The sequence below is a fragment of the Anabrus simplex genome, chromosome 1 (genome assembly GCF_040414725.1).
Source record: "Anabrus simplex isolate iqAnaSimp1 chromosome 1, ASM4041472v1, whole genome shotgun sequence".
Classification (NCBI taxonomy): domain Eukaryota; kingdom Metazoa; phylum Arthropoda; class Insecta; order Orthoptera; family Tettigoniidae; genus Anabrus; species Anabrus simplex.
The window spans coordinates 1491369231-1491392106 of record NC_090265.1 but is presented as its reverse complement, the minus strand read 5'-3'; the positions used below and the strand labels follow the sequence as shown (position 1 = coordinate 1491392106).

The 22876-nt window shown below is 37.9% G+C and overlaps 1 protein-coding gene across 4 annotated transcripts in view; it reads right to left on the bottom strand.

Moving 5' to 3' along the window:
- fy (fuzzy planar cell polarity protein-like protein) overlaps positions 1–22876 on the bottom strand; it is a 196502-nt gene that overhangs the window by 15518 nt on the left and 158108 nt on the right. For 3 of the 4 annotated variants that reach the window (XM_067153251.2, XM_067153249.2, XM_068229108.1), the window contains one exon: positions 15404–15524. In XM_067153251.2, the coding sequence (XP_067009352.2) occupies positions 15404–15524 (121 nt within the window). Of the gene's footprint in view, positions 1–15403; positions 15525–21350; positions 21458–22876 lie in introns of those variants that run through there. The other variant, XM_067153250.2, reaches the window with a different exon arrangement.

Sequence of the window (22876 nt, the reverse complement as noted above, 5' to 3'; positions counted from 1 at the left end):
CATCTTCAGTTTTTGAGATATAAGTATCCTGATAAAAAAAATAATTCAACACCTTTCCGTTAAGTGCCTATTCTGAAAACAAAAACAAAAATACATGTTCTGTATTTTTAAAGGACTTTTCAAATACGAAGTTTCTTGTCTGTAACATGTTAAATTTTTAATTTATACTGTAAATATACCACTACTCATTTTAAAAATTCACTCACTTTTTCAATTCTTTTGAGCCCTTTAAGTGTGTTTTCCAAAAACAAAACAGTATGTGTTTATTTTTAAAGGAGATTCCAAATACCAGTTTTCTCGTCTCTAACATCTTCAATTTTCGAGATATAAGTACCATCATAAAAATAATTCAACTTCCTCCCACCCCCCTCCCCTCTTAAGTGGATTTTTCGAAAACAAAAGAAGACTGTTTCTTTATTTTTAAACGAGATTCCAAATACCAATTTTCACATCAGTAATATCTTTAGTTCTTGAGATATAAGTACCCTCATACAAAGAATTCAACTAATTTTTCAATTCATTCACCTTCGCCCCATAAGTGGGTTTTCCAAAAACGAAAGAATATGTGTTTCTTTATTTTGAAAGAAGATTCCAAATACAAATGTTCATGTCTATAACATCTTCAGTTTTTGAGATACAAGTATCCTCATAAAAAGAATTCAACTCGTTTTTCACCCCCACCCCCCAAATCCAGTTGGACTCCCCCACCCAAAAAATGTGTGTTTATTTTTAAAGGATATTTCAAATACCAGATTTCACATCTGTAACATTCAGTCTTTGAGAGATAAGTATCCCCATAAAAAGAATTCAATGTTTTCACTTCCTTCAATGATGTTCGCAATGCCCAACGAAACACGTTCCGTTATTTAAGCCATTCTTTAAGACACCTCATGATTATTTTATAGTTCAATGAGTGTATTATATTGTATTGAGTAGGTGGTTGTTAATAAAAGAATTTTATAATTTCAATAAACATATGTCAATCAATCACCACTAAATTGCATTTAGGGCGGTTGCCCAGGTGGCAGATTCCCTATCTGTTGTTTACCTAGTCTTTTCTTAAATAACTGCAAAGAATTTGGAATTTTTTGCTAGTTCCTTTACGTCGCACCGATACAGATAGGTGTTATGGCTACGATGGGATAGGAAAGGCCTAGGAGTTGGAAGGAAGCGGCCGTGGCCTGAATTAAGGCACAGCCCCAGCATTTGCCTCGTGTGAAAATGGGAAACCACAGAAAACCATCTTCAGGGCTGCCGACAGTGGGATTCGAACCCACTATCTCCCGGATGCAAGCTCACAGCCCCGTGCCCCTGACCGCATGGCCAACTCGCCCGGTATTTGGAAATTTATTAAACATTTGCCTTGATAAATTGTTCCAATCCCAAACTCCTCTTCCTATAAACAAATATTTGCCCCAATTCATCCTTTTTTTTTTTTTTTTGCTAGTGGCTTTACGTCGCACTAACACAGATAGGTCTCATGGCGATGATGGGATAGGAACGGCCTAGGAGTTGGAAGGAAGCGGCCGTGGCCTTAATGAAGTTACAGCCCCAGCATTTGCCTCGTGTGAAAATGGGAAACCACAGAAAACCATCTTCAGGGCTGCCGACAGTGGGATTCGAACCCACTATCTCCCGGATGCAAGCTCACAGCCGCGTGCCTCTAACCGCACGGCCAACTCGCCCGGTGCAATTCATCCTCATGAATTAAAACTTTATCTTCATATTTTGATCTTTCTAACTTTTAAAAACACCACTCATCCGACTCGTTGGCTGAATGATCAACGTACTGGCCTTTGGTTCAGAGGATCCCAGGTTCGATTCTCAGCTGGGTCAGGGATTTTAATCATTTCTGATCAATTCTTCTAGCTCGGGGACTGGGTATTTGTGTCCATTCCAACACTCTCCTCTTCATATTCACACAGCACCCTACACTACCAACCACCACCACAGAAACATGCAACAGTGATTACATCCCTATCAACATGTGTGACATAGTTCACACCTGCGACCATACAGGTGTGGGGAAAAGTGGTAGGAAAAAGAAGAAAGAAAGTTGGTCCGTTTTTTGGACATCATAAATTTTCCAGCTAACTCATTCCTGGTTGCCAGCGTTTCACCCCAGTGTGCTAAGTTGAGCTCATCAGTTGGTAAATAGCACACCTACCAAGACGCGTGGTTAGTGCATACAATGGAGGCCACAGCGTAGGCTACTTGGAGCCACTGGCAGTGCCAATGCACTATGAGAGACTTTGTCTCATTTTCAAAAATTGATGCCTGCCTGGCCATCAGATGATAAAGATGTTGATTCCCATAGGGAACCTGGACACATTTGTTCCAGATGAGTAAATTTATATCAATTTAGGTGGTCCATTATTGGACATTATAAATTTTTCCAGCTACCAGTAACTCATTCCTGGTTGCCAGCGGTTCGCCCCAGTATGCTAAGTTGGGCTCATCAGTTGGTAAATAGCACACCCACCAAGACGCATGGCTAGTGCGTACCATGGAGGCCACTGTGTAGGCTCCTTGGAACCACCGGCAGTGCCAATGCACTATGAGAGACTTTGTCTCATTTTCAAAAATGCAAACTAGGGTACAAACACTCCCAGTCGCAATGCCATCTACAGCTACTCTGTCTTTAGAATAAAGACGATATCCTCGCATAGTCGTGTCGTTTCAAGGTCTCAAACGAGATTTCTGTAGACAGACTATGGAGGCCGCAGAGACGGATATCAACTGACGTAACTCAGCTAGGCGACAGTTATAACTACTGAAGACGCACTGCAGTAATGCCATTGTGTGGATAGGTAGCACAACTAAATTAGGAAAATTGCTTGCCCTTCATTTGGTTCACTATCTGCCAGTTTCTGCCCTTCTGCCATTCTTGTCGGTGGTGGTTCAGTCTCCATCGTCTCCTCAGAAGAGTGAGATGCTGTGGCTGGGCATCCTGATTTCATTTATTGCAAGCGGTGGGCCTTCTTCCTGGAGAACTTCATTCCCCAGAAAGTGAATCTATTAAAGAAACTATTTAAAATAGTCTGTGTTGGGTCCACCATGTCATTGTACTTTTAATGATTGAAAATTATTTATTTTATCATACATGTTTCAGCAAAAATATCCATTCCCTTCATCAGTGTTGTCAATTCAAGGAATTCAAGGAATTCAACATGTATACAAAAATAAATAAACAAGGTGGAACCAACATAAACTATATTAAACAGTTTCTTTAATAGATTCAGACAAGTCAATAGAGGATCAAATAAATACCTATTATAGGTAAGTTTATCCCCAGAAAGTGATCGAGTAGAGGGACATCGTGTTGAAGATGCCGAGGTGTTGGAATTTTGTCCTGCAGGAGTTCTTTTATGTGTCAGTATATCTACTGACATGAGGCTAAGCACCTTCAAATACCACCGGACTGAGCCAGGATCAAACCTGTCAAGTTGACACTAGTTTCATAATAATGTTATTTGCTTTATGTCCCACTAACTACTTTTTAAGGTCTTTGGAGACGCCGAGGTGCCGGAATTTAGTCCCGCAGGAGTTCTTTTACGTGCCAGTAAATCTACCGACACGGGGCTGTCGTATTTGAGCACCTTCAAATACCACCAGACACTAGTTTCATAGGCACTTAGTGCTTCACCATTCTCTTATTTATAATACCATACTGGTTGTAGAAACGATAGAGCCACCCACTGCTAGCATGAAATTCAATGTTCACGTGCTTAGCAAGACTCTTAACTGCCGTCTGAAGCTCTACACCATAAGCTGTAACACAGCAAGATTGTTACCATATACACAGCCTTTTCCAGGTTTGTGTCACTAAGCAATAATTGTTTTCTACAGGAAACTGTTATTTCAACATCATCACATTGCAAGCAAATGTGTTCAGATTCTCTTTGTTCATTCTCGATGTCTGGAACTGTTTTGCGAACCCATATTCCTTACACACAATTGCCACAGAAACACTTACTGTATCCACAAAGATGCACACGTAATGCTGTCAGCCGGTACAGTTATTTATGGACATCTATTTACAAATTAAACACACACACAACCTTAATCACTGCTGTCACAAACAAAACACTCACATTACAAACCGCCATTTTGACAATTGCCTATCATTGCACATGGGAATTACAACCTTAAAACATAGTTGAAACAGATGACTGCTTAAAAGCATGTCACAACACGTGGTCACAAGTAGAACCTGCCAACTCATAATTATACTGAACAATAACTCACCTCTACCGTCAAGAATGCCTCCTTATAAAGGTGCCTGGCCAGGTTTCTAGAAAGATATGTTACAAAAAATACCTTCTCGAAAATCTAGAGTGACTGTGATGGTATTTAGTGTACCAGAACCTCTCTGTAAAGCTTTTGGACTAGGTTCTACACCCCTAGAAATTTGTGTCAATGAACCTTATGAACGAACATTGTCGCATCACATTTATTGTGTAATATCTTGCCCTTTTTGTTTGAATTTGTTTATCATGCCATGTCGTGGTATGATGTGCTACGCTCTGGTGGCTGGGCTTGGAACTTTCGAACAAGCCTGAAGGAGAAAGCCACGCTTGCTTGCAGTTGTGAAGCGTGCAGTTTGAGTGAGGACGCCATGGGAAACAGTCGTGCGTGTGTGCCTGGCAACATGCTTCGAGGCAGTACCTTCGACAACGGCTGAAACCAGTCCCTTGTGGGCCTTTGGGTGCCCTATAAATGGATAGTTGGCCTCGTTATATTTAATTTTGGTGCACAAGGAGTTGTACCGCATTTAAACTGTATTTAAGGCCTAGTTGGTGTGAGGTAACATTATGTAGCCCTTCGGCGTCACTTCGTTTCACATGGATCGAAAACTGTAAGTTCCTTTATTAAATACTAATAATGTGGAATAGTCTTCATTCATCTCCAAATTGTTGAATGACTGTATGTTCGTTACATTGCAATGCATTTCAGCAAGAAGCTTCATCTTTGTGTTTTTAGTAAGAAAGTACGGTGCAGACTAAAATCAAAATTAATTTTAGGTTTAACTATGATTTTAACTGGTAAATTTTCCCAGAAACTTATGTAAATGGAAAGCCACCACTCTGCTACCATTCTCTAACCGACATCATCCTCCAGGCCACTGAGCCAGCCTTTTGGATAATGGGTAGAAAAACCTTACCTTTGTTGATGTTTCTGTAATAAGGTAATGTAAGGTTGTGCAAGTTATTGGCCACAGCACCCGAGCTTGGTGGTGGGGCAGCCACCTACGCCTCCAAGCCTGCTGTTTTCTGTTGGGGTAGTCTCCCTTAGCCTTTGAAGATCCCTCTTCACCACAAGGCAGTGGTTTTCCTCCTTATTTTACCCCAAGAGGAAGGGTTGCCTCCTCCGCCAACTTTGCTGTACCAAAGGAGTGATGACTTCTGGAAAGTCCTTTACGATGTTTGTCAGCTCCTCTTCTTCACTCAGTCGAAGACATGTTAACTGGATATCTCCCAGGTTTACTTTGACTTCCGTATCCTTGCAAGTACGGAAATTTCCATCGTGTCAGGCGACCCTCAGACGTCTGTCTTTTCCCAAAAAGACTTCATGAGCTGCATAGTCTAAAATCACCTTGTATTCCACCAGAAAGTCATGACATAATATGACAGGTGTCAGGTTCTGAATCACTGCAACATCAATTACAATATACATGTTCATGCATTTAGCGGTTAGGTTAATCTGTCCTTGGATGGAATAGGTTGCCCAGTCCGCTGCTCCCACTACCCTTCCAGGTGGTGAGACTTCATATGTGGTAGTAATCCGGCAACAGTCCCGTTGACAAATGAATGGCTTGCTTGGCTATTGAGTATGGCTGAAAAATTCTCGTTGCCAATCCTTAAGATGATAGCTGGGTGGGGTTGACCTATTCTACTCACTATCTGACCAATCCTTCTCCTACTTGACCAGGTCAGCTTGAGGTGCATTCGTGTTCCTGGTCCCATCTCCCCTCAATTCAGAATGGGCCGGACCTAGTTTTCTGATGTCAAGACTGGGCACTTGTTCTTCAGGTGTCCCGCTTTTCCACACTGGTAGAACTTCCTAACTGCGCTGGTCTCCTCTGTAGCTTTGCTCTTGTCTTCCTCCTCCAGCTGGGCGATGATTCTGCATAGATCATCAAAGGATCTGGGTTGTGATATTTTTACTAGGGGCTGAATCTTATCGTGGAGTTGCTCTGTGATATCTGGTAAGATCTCATTTTCGCTTTCTTCTGGGTGTAGATGCTTGAAGAGTAGGTACTTCTGTAGGACGAAGGTGCTACCTCTCATGCCAGTGGTTCATGCCTCAGTCAGTAGCTTCCTTTTCATGGAGCTCTTCACCCCTTCGGAATTAAACTTAGCAAGGAATTTCATCTTGAAGTTCATCCAGTTTAGATTAAAACCCTTCAAGTTGTTACACCAAGTAACGGCTTGCCCCTTTAATCGTGGTGTGATGAGTTGCACGAAGATGTTCTCTGGTAAATTAGCCCTTCCTAAGAGGCTGACCGATCCCTCGACGAAGCTAGTAGGGTTCTCCTCCAGTCGCACGAGGTATTCTGGAAGGCTCTCTCGATAATCACCTTTGGGTCTAGGTGTGCTGTATTGCTGGTCAGGTATGAGAAGGTTAGAGGTGTGGTGATACGTCCTGTTTGTGTTAGTCTATGTTCTACTGGGTGAAGGATGTTTTCCCTTATATTCTGCATATCGCCCTTGATGGTCAAAAACCAGTTTTCTAACCTTCCTTCAACAGCAGAAATACGGCTCCCAAGATTTCCCTCGACGGCAGATATACGGCTTTCAAAATTTCCCTTGATGTTAGAAATCGTGATTTCCGACAAAAGAGTAGCGTTACAAAAATGTTGCAATGTTTGGGTTGGGAAGAATTGAGAGAAAGAAGAAGAGCTGCTCGACTAAGTGGTATGTTCCGAGCTGTCAGCGGAGAGATGGCGTGGAATGACATTAGTAGACGAATAGGTTTGAATGGCATCTATAAAAGTAGGAAAGATCACAATATGAAGATAAAGTTGGAATTCAAGAGGACAAACTGGGGCAAATATTCATTTATAGGAAGGGGAGTTAGGGATTGGAATAACTTACCAAGGGAGATGTTCAATAAATTTCCAATTTCTTTGAAATCATTTCGGAAAAGGCTAGGAAAGCAACAGATAGGGAATCTGCCACCTGGGCGACTGCCCTAAATGCAGATCAGTATTGATTGATTGATTGATCGTCCTCTCAACCTGTTGCTTTATATGAACATTAAAATAAGAATAATAGTTAACACTACCTTTCCAATATTTATCTTACCTTATATTTAGGAAATAAACATTACAACAGGCGTTGTAAGATGGGACATGTTTCGCTTAACTGTCGTAAGCATCATCAGCCGAAATAAATCTTAGCCTAAAGTTAGGTCAGGCCCCCGAACCTAGTGTCCTTAAAATATATGGTACCCTAAGAAACAACATTTACATTTAGAAAATCAAATAGACTTAAAACTAGTGTGAAAAACCATAGAATATTACAACATGGCTAAGAGAAAAACACACAATCGTGCTGAAACAGAGGATAAAAACAGAAGGTACAATACAGAGCTGGTAGTGAAATAATTAAAATCAATAGGATATCATTGCTACCAGTCAGTCAATCAGAATGTTCAAACATAAAACAAGAGTGAAAATATATAATAGTGTTCATCATGGCTAAGTGAGAAAAAACATGTAATCATGTTGCCAGAGGTTAAAAACATAAGGTACAACACAGAGCTGGCAGTGTAATAATCAAACTCATAGCTGCCAGTCAGTTAATAAGAATGTTCATACATAACAAAAAATGATGATTATATTCTTTTGAATGAGAAATAATTAAATCCCACTCTTGTACAGATACGTGAGACGGGCAAGAGAAATCACATATTGTAGCAGGCAGGGAGTAGTAACACTTCAAACAGGATTGTTCACGCCTGAAGCCGCTTCATTTTTACTGGGAATTCAAGATCAAAACGGAAAAAATAAGATGCCAAGTGTGTGAACTGAAATCTGAAAAATGGAAAAAGGAAAAAGATGTACTCGGGCCTCGAAAATAAGGTGTTCAAAATGGGAGTCTAAGATCGCTGACCTAACTTTAGTCTAAGATTTATTTCGGCTGCTGATGCTTACAACAGTTAAGTGAAACATGTCCCATCTTACAACGCCTGTTGTAATGTTTATTTCCTAAATATAAGGTAAGATAAGTATTGGAAAGGTGGTGTTAACTATTATTCTTATTTTAATGTTCATATTCTGATGTCCAATACGGTCTACAATGAGATTTATTACTTGTACGGTTGCTTTATGCCGGAAACCTGGATTTTCACCTCCTCCTTAAGGTCCAAGATATCCCCTTCCAGCTGGCTTACTCTACTATCGATCTGGTCAACCTGCCCCAGTTTTGACATGATGTCCGATATCTGCTGCATTAATCGATTGCGATTAAATTTCATCATTTACGGTTGAAATTTTTGATTTTAGGCCCTGTTCTACATTGTAAACCTGTGTGTAAATTGTGCTACCTGTCCAGTTAAAAATGAGTTAGCTTGAGAAATTTCACCTGAAAGTTTGTCATTTACGTCAGAAATTTTGTCATTTACGTCTGAAATTTTGTTATTCAGTGCCTGCATCAAGGTCATTAGTTTACAACACCTCTATCTTCTTCCGTCTCCGAATCTTCATCGAGTTCGATGAAAAACTTTTCGGGATCTTCTCCTTTTTGCACGAGATCTTCCCATAGCTGCGTCTGTAGCATTTTTTTCCTTCCCGTTCATCGAGAGATTCCTCTTGGCGAGTTCATCCTTGAGTTGTTTCAGTGACATATTCTCTAGTATCACTTGCATTTTGATCTACAACACACTTACACTCATATTTATCGCAAATTTTTATGTCCTCGTCACAGTCGCCATTTAATGTATCCACAAAGACGCACATGAAATGCTGTCAGTTGGTACAATTATTTATTCACATCTACTTACAAATTAAACACACATAACCTTAATCAGTGCTGTCACAAACAAAGCATTCACATCACAAACTGCCATTTTGACAATTGCCTATCACTGCACATGGAGACTGCAACCTTAAAACACAGTTGCAACAGATGACTGCTTAAAAGCATGTCACAACACGTGGTCACAAGTATAACCTGTTAACTCATAACTCTACTGAACAATAACTCATCTCTACCGTCAAGATTATATAGGTGCCTGGCCAGGCTTCTAGAAAGATACGTTACAAAAAACCTTCCCAAAAATTCTAGAGTGCTTAATACATAGATATAGTGTACAGAATATTCTCCATGATTCTCGTCTACCCAGTACCATTCTGGAAGTTACAGTGTGTTTCACAATTTTGTAGTTGATTATAAATTATATATACAGGTAAGAATAAATTATATACAGGTTCTTACATTAATTGAACTTATATAAATGTCTATATACAGTACATGTTTCATAACATAACCTCACAAACAACGCAATTGTACCGTATGTGCATATGATGTAAAAATAATACAAAATATAACACTTCATAGCCATACATTACAAGTAGTAGTAATAATAATAATAATAATAACAATAATAATAATTTTTCAATTCATATCTGTTAATCAAACTTTTATCAAACTTTTTTCAAAATGGCACCCCGTAATGACGACGTAGTTTTTTATCCTCCGATTAAATTAATTGTAAAATGTGATGAAAAGTGTGGAAAATGTCGAAGATTAGTGAAAAATGGAATGTTGCGTGATTCATGTGATCGATGGTGGCATTATAAGTGCGGAAATTGCCCTAGAGATGTAAAAACTAATGAAAATGTTGACTGGATTTGTGAGCAGTGTGTTCGGAATGTTGTAGTTGGCGACGACGGTTGACGATGAAGCACCGAAAATAATTGATGAGGAATACAAAAGTGCATTTGAAATTATGAACATTCTACAACAGGACAATGAGGCTCTTAAAGTAGAAAATCAAGAATTAAAAGAAAGACTGCGATCGCTAGAATTCAAGACTGACCATTCGAGTGATATGCCAGTACCAGTAACAAACTCGAGCACGTGGTGTCAAGTAGTTCATGGATGGCCGGCTGAGAAGAAATCTACAACTGAATTTCCGGAAATAAACATCAGAAATAGGTTTTCTGCCCTAAATAATTTAATTCTGGAAGAAAATGATCGTGTGTGTGAAACCAAATCATAGCGATCCACTGCCGTTGTCATGCCGAGATTAAAAATTAGGAATAGATTTCAGAATCAAGACCCAGTTAGGCCTAAATCAGCAAAGGTAGCTGTGTTTGGTGATAGCCAAGGAAGGGGAATTGCGGGAGTGATAAACGAGAATATAGCAGCAACCGGAGAAATATATCCAGGAACTTCTGTCGGCAATGTCCTGGAAAACGTAGAAGAAACAACTAGGAACTTCGGGAGCGGCGATGCAGTGCTTATCATCGGTGGGACGAATGACGTAGCTTACGACAACGCCAAGAATGTAAGGTCACAACTTAAATATACACTAGGGAAGCTGACTCACACTAACGTCTTTGTAGTGAACGTGCCCCACAGGCATGATTTGAGTAGAGACTCGTGTGTGAACGTTGAAGTGGACAAGGTCAATACAGATATTGTTAAAATTTGTAAACATTTTCGGAATACTCAGGTTATTGAATGCAGCAGTTTTGAGAGACACTGTTATACAAAACATGGCCTCCATCTAAACAATTCGGGTAAACAAAATATTGCTAATATTGTTCACAATTTTGTTAATCATAAGATATGTAGTTTGAAAAATGCAACTCCCTTAGGTTATAATACCCACCAGGAAAACTAGTAGATCAGAATTTGATAATTGTTAGTTTGTATAGATCTCCAAATGCCGATGCTTACATAATTCATAAGAATTTTGAATTAGTAATGGAAAAAATTTTGAAGTTTAAGGCCAAAATTGCTGTTCTTTAAGCTGGCTCAGTCAACTAGAAAATGTTATGAATTTTAAGAGGCCAAGTAAACCAAAACTAGCATCTGTGACCGAATCAGATCGGTCACCAAATCAAACCATTATCAAAGATAGTTTAGTAAGTAGCCAATCTGAGGTATGTTATTCTCCTATTCATAAAATACCAGTACATGAAACATCAGGTCAGAAATCTCCAATAATAATGAGTGATACAAAAAGTAGTTGCCGAGAGGTAAATGGCATCCAAAAGAAGGATAGGAAGGGTAAATCTCTCAATTTATTGCAAGTGAATATCCAATGCATTAAAAATAAGTTGTTAGAATTAGAACACTTTTGCCAAACGGAGAAAGTTGATGTGATTTGTGTAAATTTCTGAAAATCAAGTAGAATATTTTGTGTCCCGTGGATATACTGTTGCAGATATGTTTTGTAGGAGTAAAAAGAAAAATGGGGGAGCTGGGATTTTAGTTAGAGAGTGTTTAAAATTTGTAAAAATTGATTTAAGTCAATATTGTGTGGAATTAGAGGGAGAATTTAGTTGTGTGAAGCTGGTTGATCAGAATTTGATAATTGTTAGTTTGTATAGATCTCCAAATGCCGATGCTTACATAATTCATAAGAATTTTGAATTAGTAATGGAAAAAATTTTGAAGTTTAAGGCCAAAATTGCTGTTTGTAGGAATTTTAACATAGACGCACAGATGGGCAGATTTCTAGAAATTTTCTGAATTAACTAAGAACTCTAAATTTAACTTGCACAAACAAGCTACCTACACGTAATAATGCATGCTTGGATAATATTATTGTCTATTTTTCAAGAGATTTGTATGAACTTAGACTTGTTGGTGGGGGTTTTGCAGATCATGACCCCTTGCTTATGTCATTATATCTTAACCAACCTGACATAATTTACAATAACGAACCTGTTCTGATGTGGGTGAAAAGTCAGGGTGATTATTATATTAACATATTTATTGAAAATCTGAAACAAACTAACTGGGGCTTTGTATTTGAATTTGAAATGGGAGAAAATGATATTGAAACTGTATTTGGAAACTTTTTAGATAAATTGGTTGAATTGTGGCATTTACGTTCACCACTGGTAAAAAATAGTCGTAATGGTAAACTTAAAAGCAAGAAGGTGAAATGGTATACTAATGAATTGACTTAGTATAGAGAAAGAATGCTTTTGCTGCATAGAATTTATAAAAACGCTTGTCAAGGAGGAACCGAGCAGAATGGCGTGTATAAAGCTTTTCTTAAATGTAAAAAGTTATATAAAAGAAAACTTATTCATGCCAAAACTTTAGCTTGTGAAAATATATTGAGAATTTACCCAACAAATGCAAGGCGGCATGGGATGTTATAGTACAAGAAAACATCCCTACTCGAGCTCAAGACACATTTCTCGATCCGGAAGAACTGAATAATTATTTCTTAAACTCTGTGAAAGAAATCGGAGATCAAATTACGGCAACAGGTACAGATGCGAGTGGCTTTCTTCATAATCAACCCCCCTGCCAAAACACTTTCCACTGGGTTGAAATCACATCTGATGAAGTAATTAAAGTTAGCTTAAAATTATCAAACTCTAAGAGTATGGATTGTTATTGGTTATCTAATTACATCATGAAAAGAATAATACATTTGATTTCTCTAGCTTTTAGTTTTAATAAGTGTTTAGAGTTTGGAGTTTTTCCTGATCTACTTAAAATTTTTAAAGTTATTCCAGTATTTAAAACTGGGGACAAAGAATTTCTTCAGAACTATCGTGCAGTCTCGACTGTACCAATAATTTCTAAAATATCTGAATCACTTTTGTACAATCAACTTAGCAACTATTTTGAAACTTACAATCTCCTATCCGACTATCAGTTTGGGTTTTGGCAAGGTAATGTACTACTACTGCTGTTCTTAAAATTGTTAATCAGATATTAACAGCTTTTGAAAACAAGCAGGCGATCTCTTTGGTGTTATGTGATCTAAGTAAAGCTTTTGATTGTATTAATCATGAAATTTTACTTGCAAAGCTTGAGATCTATGGAATCGAGTATCCCTCGCTGAACATAATTAAGTAATACTTAAATAACAGATATCAGTCTGTCTCAATTAAAAATAGGTATTCCACTTTGAAGAAAGTTACAACTGGTGTGCCACAGGGCTCTGTCCTCGGTCCATTTTTATTCATTCTGGCAGTCAATGATTTACCGCAAAATGTCATACGTCATGCCCTTATATCGTACGCGGACGATACAACGTTAATTACAAAACACCAGAGCATCCCAGGTTCGCATCAGATGTCACAGGAAGCTCTTGCAACTGCAATGCATTAGTTTTCATCCTGTTGTGCAATCAGGATAAAACTCAATTTCCCACACTAGGATTATCAAAAGATATTGAAAGTCAGTAGTCAAACTTTTGGGTTTTCATACTGATGCCAAATTGAACTGGGTAACACACATTGATCATGTTTGTAAAAAAAATTTCACGAGTGGCCTATTTGATTTGGAAATTGAGGGATTTAGTTAGCAGTGACTACCTAAGGATGGCATATTTTGATGTTTTCCAGTCACACATTACTTATGGACTGTTATTATGGGGGCATTCTTCTTATGTATATAATATTCTTCTAATACAGAAAAAGGTTGTCCGAACAATGTGTAGGGCTGGTGCAATTGACCACTGTCGACCTCTCTTCATTAAGCTTAAAATAAGACAATTACAAATTTGTATATTTATATATGTTTGACACATGTTAAAAACAACATAAATGAATTCAGTACTAGGGAAAACATTCACCTTCATGATACTCGGGATAAAGCAGACACTGACATCCCAATTCACAGGCTGTCAAAAGCTGCTCACTCACATAAAATCAGTTGTTTAAGATTATTTAATAAATTACCTTCTTTGTCATTGTCCAAGTTTCTGCCCCATAAGTAGTTATGGGTACGTAATACATCTTGTACATTACCACAAGTAATTTTAAAAGAAAAATGTATGTTTGGTTAATAGAAAATTCATTTTATAATACCTCTGAATTCTTAGAAATACATAATGTTAGTCATCATCATCATTTCCCTTTATCCAGCTGTAGCCGGGTAGGGGCAAATATGGTACCTCTCCATTTTCTTCGGTCTTTCCACCACTCCTCCTCCAACACTGTGTCCCAGTCCAGGTTTCTTCCTATAATACTGTGTTGGATTGTGTCCGTCCATCTCAATCGTGGTCGACCATGGCCTCTCCTTCCTTGCATTTGCATTTCCATCACCTTTTTTGGCATTCTTTCATCACTCATTCGCTTTACATGCCCAAACCATCTTAGTCGGCTCTTCTCAATTCGATCATTCATTTTTTCCACTCCAATTTCTTCCCGGATTTTCTCATTCCTTATTTTGTCTCTTCTACTCTTCTGTAACATACTCCTCAAGAACTTCATTTCGGCTGCCTGTATTCGACTCTCATCCTTCTTTGTCATTGTCCGAGTTTCTGCCCCATAAGTAGTTATGGGTACGTAATACATCTTGTACATAGTTTCCTTTGCTTCCACTGGCGCATCTTTGTCCCATAACATGTTTCTTACACTTAGTATTAAGTTTTAATAAAAGGTGCATGTTCATTTAGCCTTAGTAATATTAAGTACTAAATTATTATCAGTTAACAAAGCCTATTTCATTGTATATGGTCAATGGCAAATAAAGATTCTTGATTCTTGACTGGACTGGTAACTTTTCAGTAAGTTTGAGTTTCTCTTATTTGATGCCACTTGTACACACAGGCTCCACTTAACATCCTTCTGTCAATTGGACAGAACACTTTAGTGTGGTATGTATGAATTTCTCATGTTTAGTGCAGGGATGGAATAAGAGGGAGAGAAGCACTACATTGCAACATCTCTACCAGCCCCTTGCATTATCTGGAGTAATTCTGTAATATTTTAGCCTGCCAGAATGTGACTGTCATGTTAATAATCAATATTTTATTTTCTAAAAGTTCTGTCCGCGTTATTCTATAATATTGGGGTTTGAATTATCAAGTGTTGATTGTATATTTGTTTATGGTTTACAATATAAGACAATTTCTGAAATATACTGGGCAAGCTGGCTGTGTGGTTAGAGGCACGCAGCTGTAAGCTTGCATCCGGGAGACAGTGGGTTCGAATTCCACTGTCGGCAGCCCTGAAGATGGTTTTCCGTGGTTTCCCATTTTCACACCAGGCAAATGTTGGGGCTGTACCTTAATTAAGGCCCCAGCCGCTTCCTTTCCATTTTTAGGCCTTTTCTATCCCATCGCTGCCATAAGATCTATCTGTGACGGCGCGACATAAAGCAAAAAAAAAATATTCTGGAATGTTTTAAATGGGAGAAATTCCTCCTCTTTCCCTTCCCTCAACAAAATTCAAGATTAAGGTAAATAATCTTACCTCATCGTATGACTTGGAACTGCAGCTGCATACAGTACACACAGTAGGATATTACCTTGTCGATAAGCATGGCATTTGTGATACTCGGAACACCAGTATGTCTCCACTGCATGGGGAGCATCTAAAACAGGTGCATAACAATGAAATTTGTCAAATAGCATGCTGCAGTCATATATACCGGGTGAGTAACCTAAAATGTTCACCTCAAATGATTTATAAACTACTAAAGATAACAAAAATCTATTTTTACTTTCAATGATACCAAGGGGCTCATAATTGAACTTGCACTACTTTTCTAGGACGTTAATAATGGTACTAAGATTTTTAAATGGAACTATACTGGTTTCTACATTTGACATTAGAGTTATGGACATTGCAAATTAAGAGGTGTAATTATTTTCAAAATCTGATTAGTATTTCTTGTGAAAATGGAATATCTCCAAACATGCTTCATTCGCTAACGGTGAGCTGCCCTACTCAAATGAGTCTCTACCAGGTGGCCAAATAATACAGAGTCTCTTCACCGTCTTCTGACAGCTAGGTATTCATCTACTGTGCCCCTAAATACACTATGGTACAGTAACAAAGTATGATTTTTAAAATTTAATGTTGTAGTACGTAACAGAAAAATGGATATGCGATAGCTTCCAATGGTTAACGTTATTATTCTGGTGTAACATCTAAAACACTTTCTCCTCATATCACTCATCTTTATAACAAAATTTAAAAAATATAAACTAGCCTAAAAGCAGACATGCTGAATAACATCCCACCTGCAGACTACATACACTTTAAAAGAACATTTACAATCGAGCAAAATAGACTTTCGCCAACTGATAAAGGCAAACTGGCAATTTACCAAATTTAATTGGTAAAAGTTAGCAATACAAGTGTTTAGGGTAGTATTTCAGACTTCTACTGTCCTATATTAGTGATTGCTAAGACCTAAAATGTACTGACTTTAGGGCTCGAAAAATGCCAGGTGACTGGAAATACGGGTCTAGTACCTAACTTTCTTTGACATTATTATTCCCAATGCTTACCTGCTAGCAGATTTGATTTTTAGAAATTTTAAAGTTAGAAGTTTCAATTTACCTTGTTCTCAAATACACAGAATTTCATTCAGTTGAATTGTGAGTGTTGTCAGTTTACATCCCTTGTATACCCAGATGCCCATTGGAGAGTAACAGAACAGCTGTGAACTCTACCTATGCATTTGCAAATCACAATTTGCTGTTATGAAGACATTTGCAGTGGTTATAAAGCAAAAGACAGTTCACCGAGTGAGAGAGTCATGCCGTTAGGGTTGCGTAGCCGTGAACTTGCACTCGGAAGATGGTGGGTTTGAGTCCCACCGTAGCAGTCCTGAAGATGGTATTCTGTGGTTTCCCATTTTCATGCCCGGCACCTTAATTAAGACCGCAGCTGCCATCTGCCCAATCCTAGCCCTTTCCCTTCCTTGCGCTGCTGAAAACTTTAGATTTATTAGTGTGACATTAAACCATTAGCAAAAAGAAAAAAGAAAGCAGTTCTGCACTTTGTTCTTTATCTGGATGAAAATGTGCCTACTATATTACTTTACTCTTTGTGCTTTTCAACTAGCAAAATTTTGTATCTTCCACATTCACCATTCACCATGAAACATATGACATTAAATACTCAAACACAGGGTTTGAAGCAATCTCAGCTGATGAATTTGGTGGGAAACAAAGACTATTGCTCAAGTATCGAGTCAGAGCCATGTGAAGCGAGAGATGAAATTTCAGAATCAGATAATGTTACTGTTCCAAAAAGAAGCAATGTGGTAAGGTCGGAAATTTAAGGGAGAATGGTGCAATAAATTGAAGTCACTTAAATTTGACTCTATTGAAGGTGCTGCAGGACGTGAAGTGTGTTGTTTGTTTCCTTCCATTTCAGACAACAATTCAAAGGCTATGAAAGGTTTCACTGGTCCATTCAAACTGGAAACCATCAGAAACCAGGATAAATCATTTCAGTAGCAAAAGTGTGTTGCTGCAAGCATGGCAGTAACTTCGCCTTTGGCAGTGTGTGCAAAGAAAAAGAATAAAAAGATGTTAGAAACTTGAAGAACGTGTATTGTATAGTATAGTACAGTATAGTAAACCACACAGCTAAGAATAGCTGATTTCAAAGGTTTGTTAGTACTGGCAGGCAAAGTAGGTGTTGAAATAAAAAGTGAGTAAGGAAATAACAAAATGTGTGCTAAATTTGTTTCCCACATTGCACAGGTGCTAAGAAAAGAATTAGTGAACTGCATGAACAAAACTACTATGATAGTTTAATACTGGATGCGTCGACCGATAAAGCTTCTGTTGAGGAAGTGGTGCTTTATGTACAGTACATAAAAGACTGTGCAGTGAAAGAAATTTTCTTGTCTGCTGCTCCTCTCGAAAGTGTGATAGCTGAAGGTTATTTACAAATAACTGAAACTGAATTGAAGGCACATGGATTATCACACTGGCTGAATTCCAATCACCCAATAGGTATTGGAACTGATGGTGCTACCAACGTGATTGGTCCAGAAAATGGGTTTGTACAAAAGATTTGCCAAAATTTGAGTCACATAATTAGCATTTACTGCATTGCTCACAGGTTACAACAGAGTATGTTGAATGCTATTAAAAATGTATGATGTATGTATTAATGATATACAGTAGATTCTGTATTGAAAAATTCATTTAGATGTTATCAATATTTTCCAAGGAGAATGCACCAGCTAAGGAATGTATCTGGAATTCTGCAAATGAAACTTCTAAAATCAAATACCTGCATGCTGCAAGATAGGTAGCCAGCAGCAAAGCTGAACTGTTTTCATTAAAAGATTGGAAGTGTATCATCATTCATTTTGAAAGTATTCACAGAAGACAAATGCTTACACAGTTGCTAAAGGCCTTCTCAAAGTTTTCAGGTTTGTTCACATGATATATTTCTTACTGGATTATTATTGTGTATTTGCACATGCACGCACACACACACAAAATTATAATTGAGAATGAATGACAACAGTTCACTAAGTGGCTATATACATAAGTCTTTTGTCCTCACTCAGCAGGTCTCAAGATAGCTGGTGTTTACATGAATGGGCTGTCCTTCTGTAGTCTGATTGACAAGACTTCAACTTTCACTTAGCTTCACATGCACAACTCACTCCACTCATCAGCTACAGTATATGCTCACAGGTTCAAACACACTATCACAGCATACGACTGCTATACATTTGGCTTGACTCCAGACTCACACTACAAGTGATAAGCTTTAACAGCTTCATTTCAAGTAATACTAATCCCGTATTGACTATAATCAATCAATGAATATTCAAGATAAACTTAAATATTATAATTAAGCGGTCTGCCTATTCAATACAATATATAATTTATTATATCTAGTACATGTTTTGCCCCCTAAGGGACATCATCAGCTAATAATAAATTAACATTAATATATCAGAGTCCGACTCGTTGGCTGAATGGTCAGCGTACTGGCCTTCGGTTCAGAGGGTCCCGGGTTCGATTCCCGGCCGGGTCGGGGATTTTAACCTTCATTGGTTAATTCCAATGGCCCGGGGGCTGGGTGTTTGTGCTGTCCCCAACATCCCTGCAACTCACACACCACACATAACACTATCCTCCACCACAATAACACGCAGTTACCTACACATGGCAGATGCCGCCCACCCTCATCGGAGGGTCTGCCTTACAAGGGCTGCACTCGGCTAGAAATAGCCACACGAAATTAAATTAAATATATCAGAAATAAATATTAAAATTGGAAAGACACATTAAAATTTTTGACATTTAAAATAAGATCTTCGAAATTTTGTTAAAATTGTAAGTCATAAGACAGATAAAACAGTTAAATTGTCCATATTTCTCTTGTTGATGTTCTTGGAAAATACCAGTTTTGCCAGGTAAAATATCATTTGTTGCAAATAGCACACTTGATTTGTATCTCTTGGTGAAAGATTTGTTGAAACTTAATAAGCATTCCTTAGATGGTATAATAAAATTTAAATGCTTCAGAATTTAAAGTCAGATCGGGGCCATGATGGTAAAGTTCTGTGTGGTAATGGATATAATTTTATTCCTTATTATTGGCCCCGATGTGCGGAGAAGGACTCACTTCTACCGAGGTAAGTGTGCATCTGCTTTAAAACAAGTACTGGTAGTTGCTACGCTGAGTGGGGAATGTGGAGGGGAAGTAGGAGAGTGTGTCCTAAGTTGAACAACCTGAGTGTCACCGAGCGTGTGACGTATTAAGAGTCTGACGTTTCTTCCCAACTTTCGCTTTTAATAGTTCTTCATATAAAATGTTATACTTCTCAGAAAGCTCATTAATATTATTTGTTTGATTGTTTCTCTGGTCCAGATAAATGTAGATTTCCTCATATATGTTTAATAAATGGCCTTTATTTACGGTTTTCAGTATTTTGAGGTCATTATCTATGTTTGTAAACATGTGATTGGAGTCGGTCATGTGTTCGCTCATGGCCTAGTATCTGTTGTATTTCTTGGCTCTAGACTACGTTAATACAAGAACGAAAAGAAAAAGAGAATAAGAAATTTGCCGTATTTACATATAATAGCAGTAAAATATATAGTATTACGAAACTATTCAAAAAACGTAATTTAAGAATCGCTTTTAGGACTAACAACATAAACTCGAAATTATTTTATAACACTCATACCGTTAATAATAATAATAATAATAATAATAATAAAAAAAAATTCCAAAATTCGGGTGTTTATAAACTGAAATGTGCTAGTTGTTTAAAAAGTTACATAGGACAAACAGGTACGAACTTCATTATAAGATATCAGGAACACACCAGAGCCAAGAAATACAACAGGTACTCGGCCATGAGCGAACACAAGACTGACTCCAATCACATGTTTACAAAGATAATGTCCTCAAAATACTGAAAACCGTAAATAAAGGCCATTTATTAAACATATATGAGGAAATCTACATTTATCTGGACCAGAGAAACAATCCAACAAATAATATTAATGAGCTTTCTGAGAAGTATAACATTTTATATGAAGAACTATTAAAAACGAAAGTTAGGAAGAAACGTCAGACTCTAACACGTCACACGCTCAGTGACACTCAGGTTGTTCAACTTAGGACACACTCTCCTACTTTCCCTCCACATTCCCCGCTCAGCGTAGCAACTACCAGTACTTGTTTTAAAGCAGATGCACACTTACCTCGGTAGAAGTGAGTCCTCCTCCGCATATCGGGGCCATAATAAGGAATAAAATTATATCCATTACCACACAGAACTTTACCATCACGGCCCCGATCTGACTTTAAATTCTGAAGCATTTAAATTTTATTATACCATCTAAGGAATGCTTATTAAGTTTCAACAAATCTTTCACCAAGAGATACAAATCAAGTGTGCTATTTACAACAAATGATATTTTAAGATTTTATAAGCAAAACGGGTATTTTCCAAGAATATCAACAAGAGAAATATGGACAATTTAACTGTTTTATCTGTCTTATGACTTACAATTTTAACAAAATTTCGAAGATCTTATTTTAAATGTCAAAAATTTTAATGTGCCTCTCCAATTTTAATATTTATTTCTGATATATTAATGTTAATTTATTATTAGCTGATGATGTCCCTTAGGGGACGAAACATGTACTAGATATAATAAATTATATATTGTATTGAATAGGCAGACCGCTTAATTATAATATTTAAGTTTATCTTGAATATTCATTGATTGATCCAGATTCACACAATCCCACAACTGCTGTACTATTGGCTCAACACCATACAAGGCTGAATATCGTGCACAATAAACACAGTCAACTCACAGTTAACATGAATGGTCCACACTCTGAACTACAACAATATTATGACGGCACTCGCTACACACGCACCGACACAATGATGACAACCAACATTGACTCCCTGCTATTTGTGGCGACCCTCCTTGTATATTCCTGCTGACGAAGTACTGGAAATTTTGGGGTGCGGCTAGAGAAGGAATATTGTCATTTTGCCACCCAGAAGACTCACTGGGAAACCAAACAAAAGCACAATACAAGGAGGAGCTAGCTGGGAGGTGTCCAGCCTGATTCACTCATCCCTTCCATGAAATACTGAAAAGGGCTTCCAGAGGGCTGGCTGTCGCTTGAGCACGTAACACTGTGAAGGTAATATATCATTCAATAATCATGATTTATATTTTTGTTGTATCAAAGTAGCACTACAGAGATTCTTTGTCTTGCTTTTACTATGGGAATTGAGATTTTAAATAAATGTAAGTACTTTAATTGAATCCAGATCAAATTGGAAAACTGGTGACGAGGATGAAAGCTCAAGATGTAAATTACTGCTATAACACAATTAAAGGTAAGTCAATGTATAACTTGCATATGACATAGGTAATTCATAATTTTGCCTTAAACTTCAGCTGTCCCCATTACCCGATGAACATATGCCTCAAGTGTTTTAAGAATAACATACCAATATGTGTACAATAAAATGCCTCCTTTTCAATCACTTTCAGAAATCTCATGGATGACTGCAGTTTCATGTGATTTTATCCAGAGGTTAGGACCACTAAGTAAAAATCTTAGCACAATTGGGTTGACAGAAGTTCCAGTAAACCAGTGGCATATTTTTGAATACTTCAGTGAAGACAAAGAGACCTTTAGCTCTTACAAACAGCATTTATAAACATGATGCTGTATAGGCTTTTGGGCTTATGCCGTGTCAAGAAAATAAGGTGAAATTCTTTACGTTTCGCAGGGAACTGTGCCCTGCGTTCTGAGATGAAATCTCGACTGTCCATGAGAAAGGCTTCCTAAACAATGACTCTTTAAAATTTAGACGTTATAATAGAAGTGGAAATGATACGTTCATCCGCCACCAGATGGCTCCCAGGACGTGGCACAACGCTAGTGTTCCACTTTTATTATAACGTCTAAATTTTAAAGAGTCAATGTTTACGAAGCCTTTCTTGTGGACAGTCCAGATTTCTTCTGAGGACGCAGGGCACAGTTCCCTGTGAAACGTAAAGAATTTCACCTTATTTTCTTGACACGGCATAAGCCTAAAAGCCTATACAGCATCATGTCTATAAGTACAGGCCGTGAAAGCATCAATGGCAGCATTTATAAAATTTATTTGACTTAAAAATATTATCACAAGACACTGAAGAATGCATGACTGCTTGAAAACAAATCCTAAATAACTACCTTAGTAGTCGCTACTACCAGCTTTTGTCCAGTCTCATTGCCCCACAACTTCTGACTACCAGCTCCTGTCACGTGTCACTGCCCCACACCTTCCGACATTGTAAGTCCTATGATGAACTAATTTCACTTCTGGACAAACACTTATCCATCTCCCAAATTCAGCTTCCATACAAGAGCGTGGTACAATAATGCACTTCGCTTCATCAGATAACATCTACATGCAAATGTAAACGT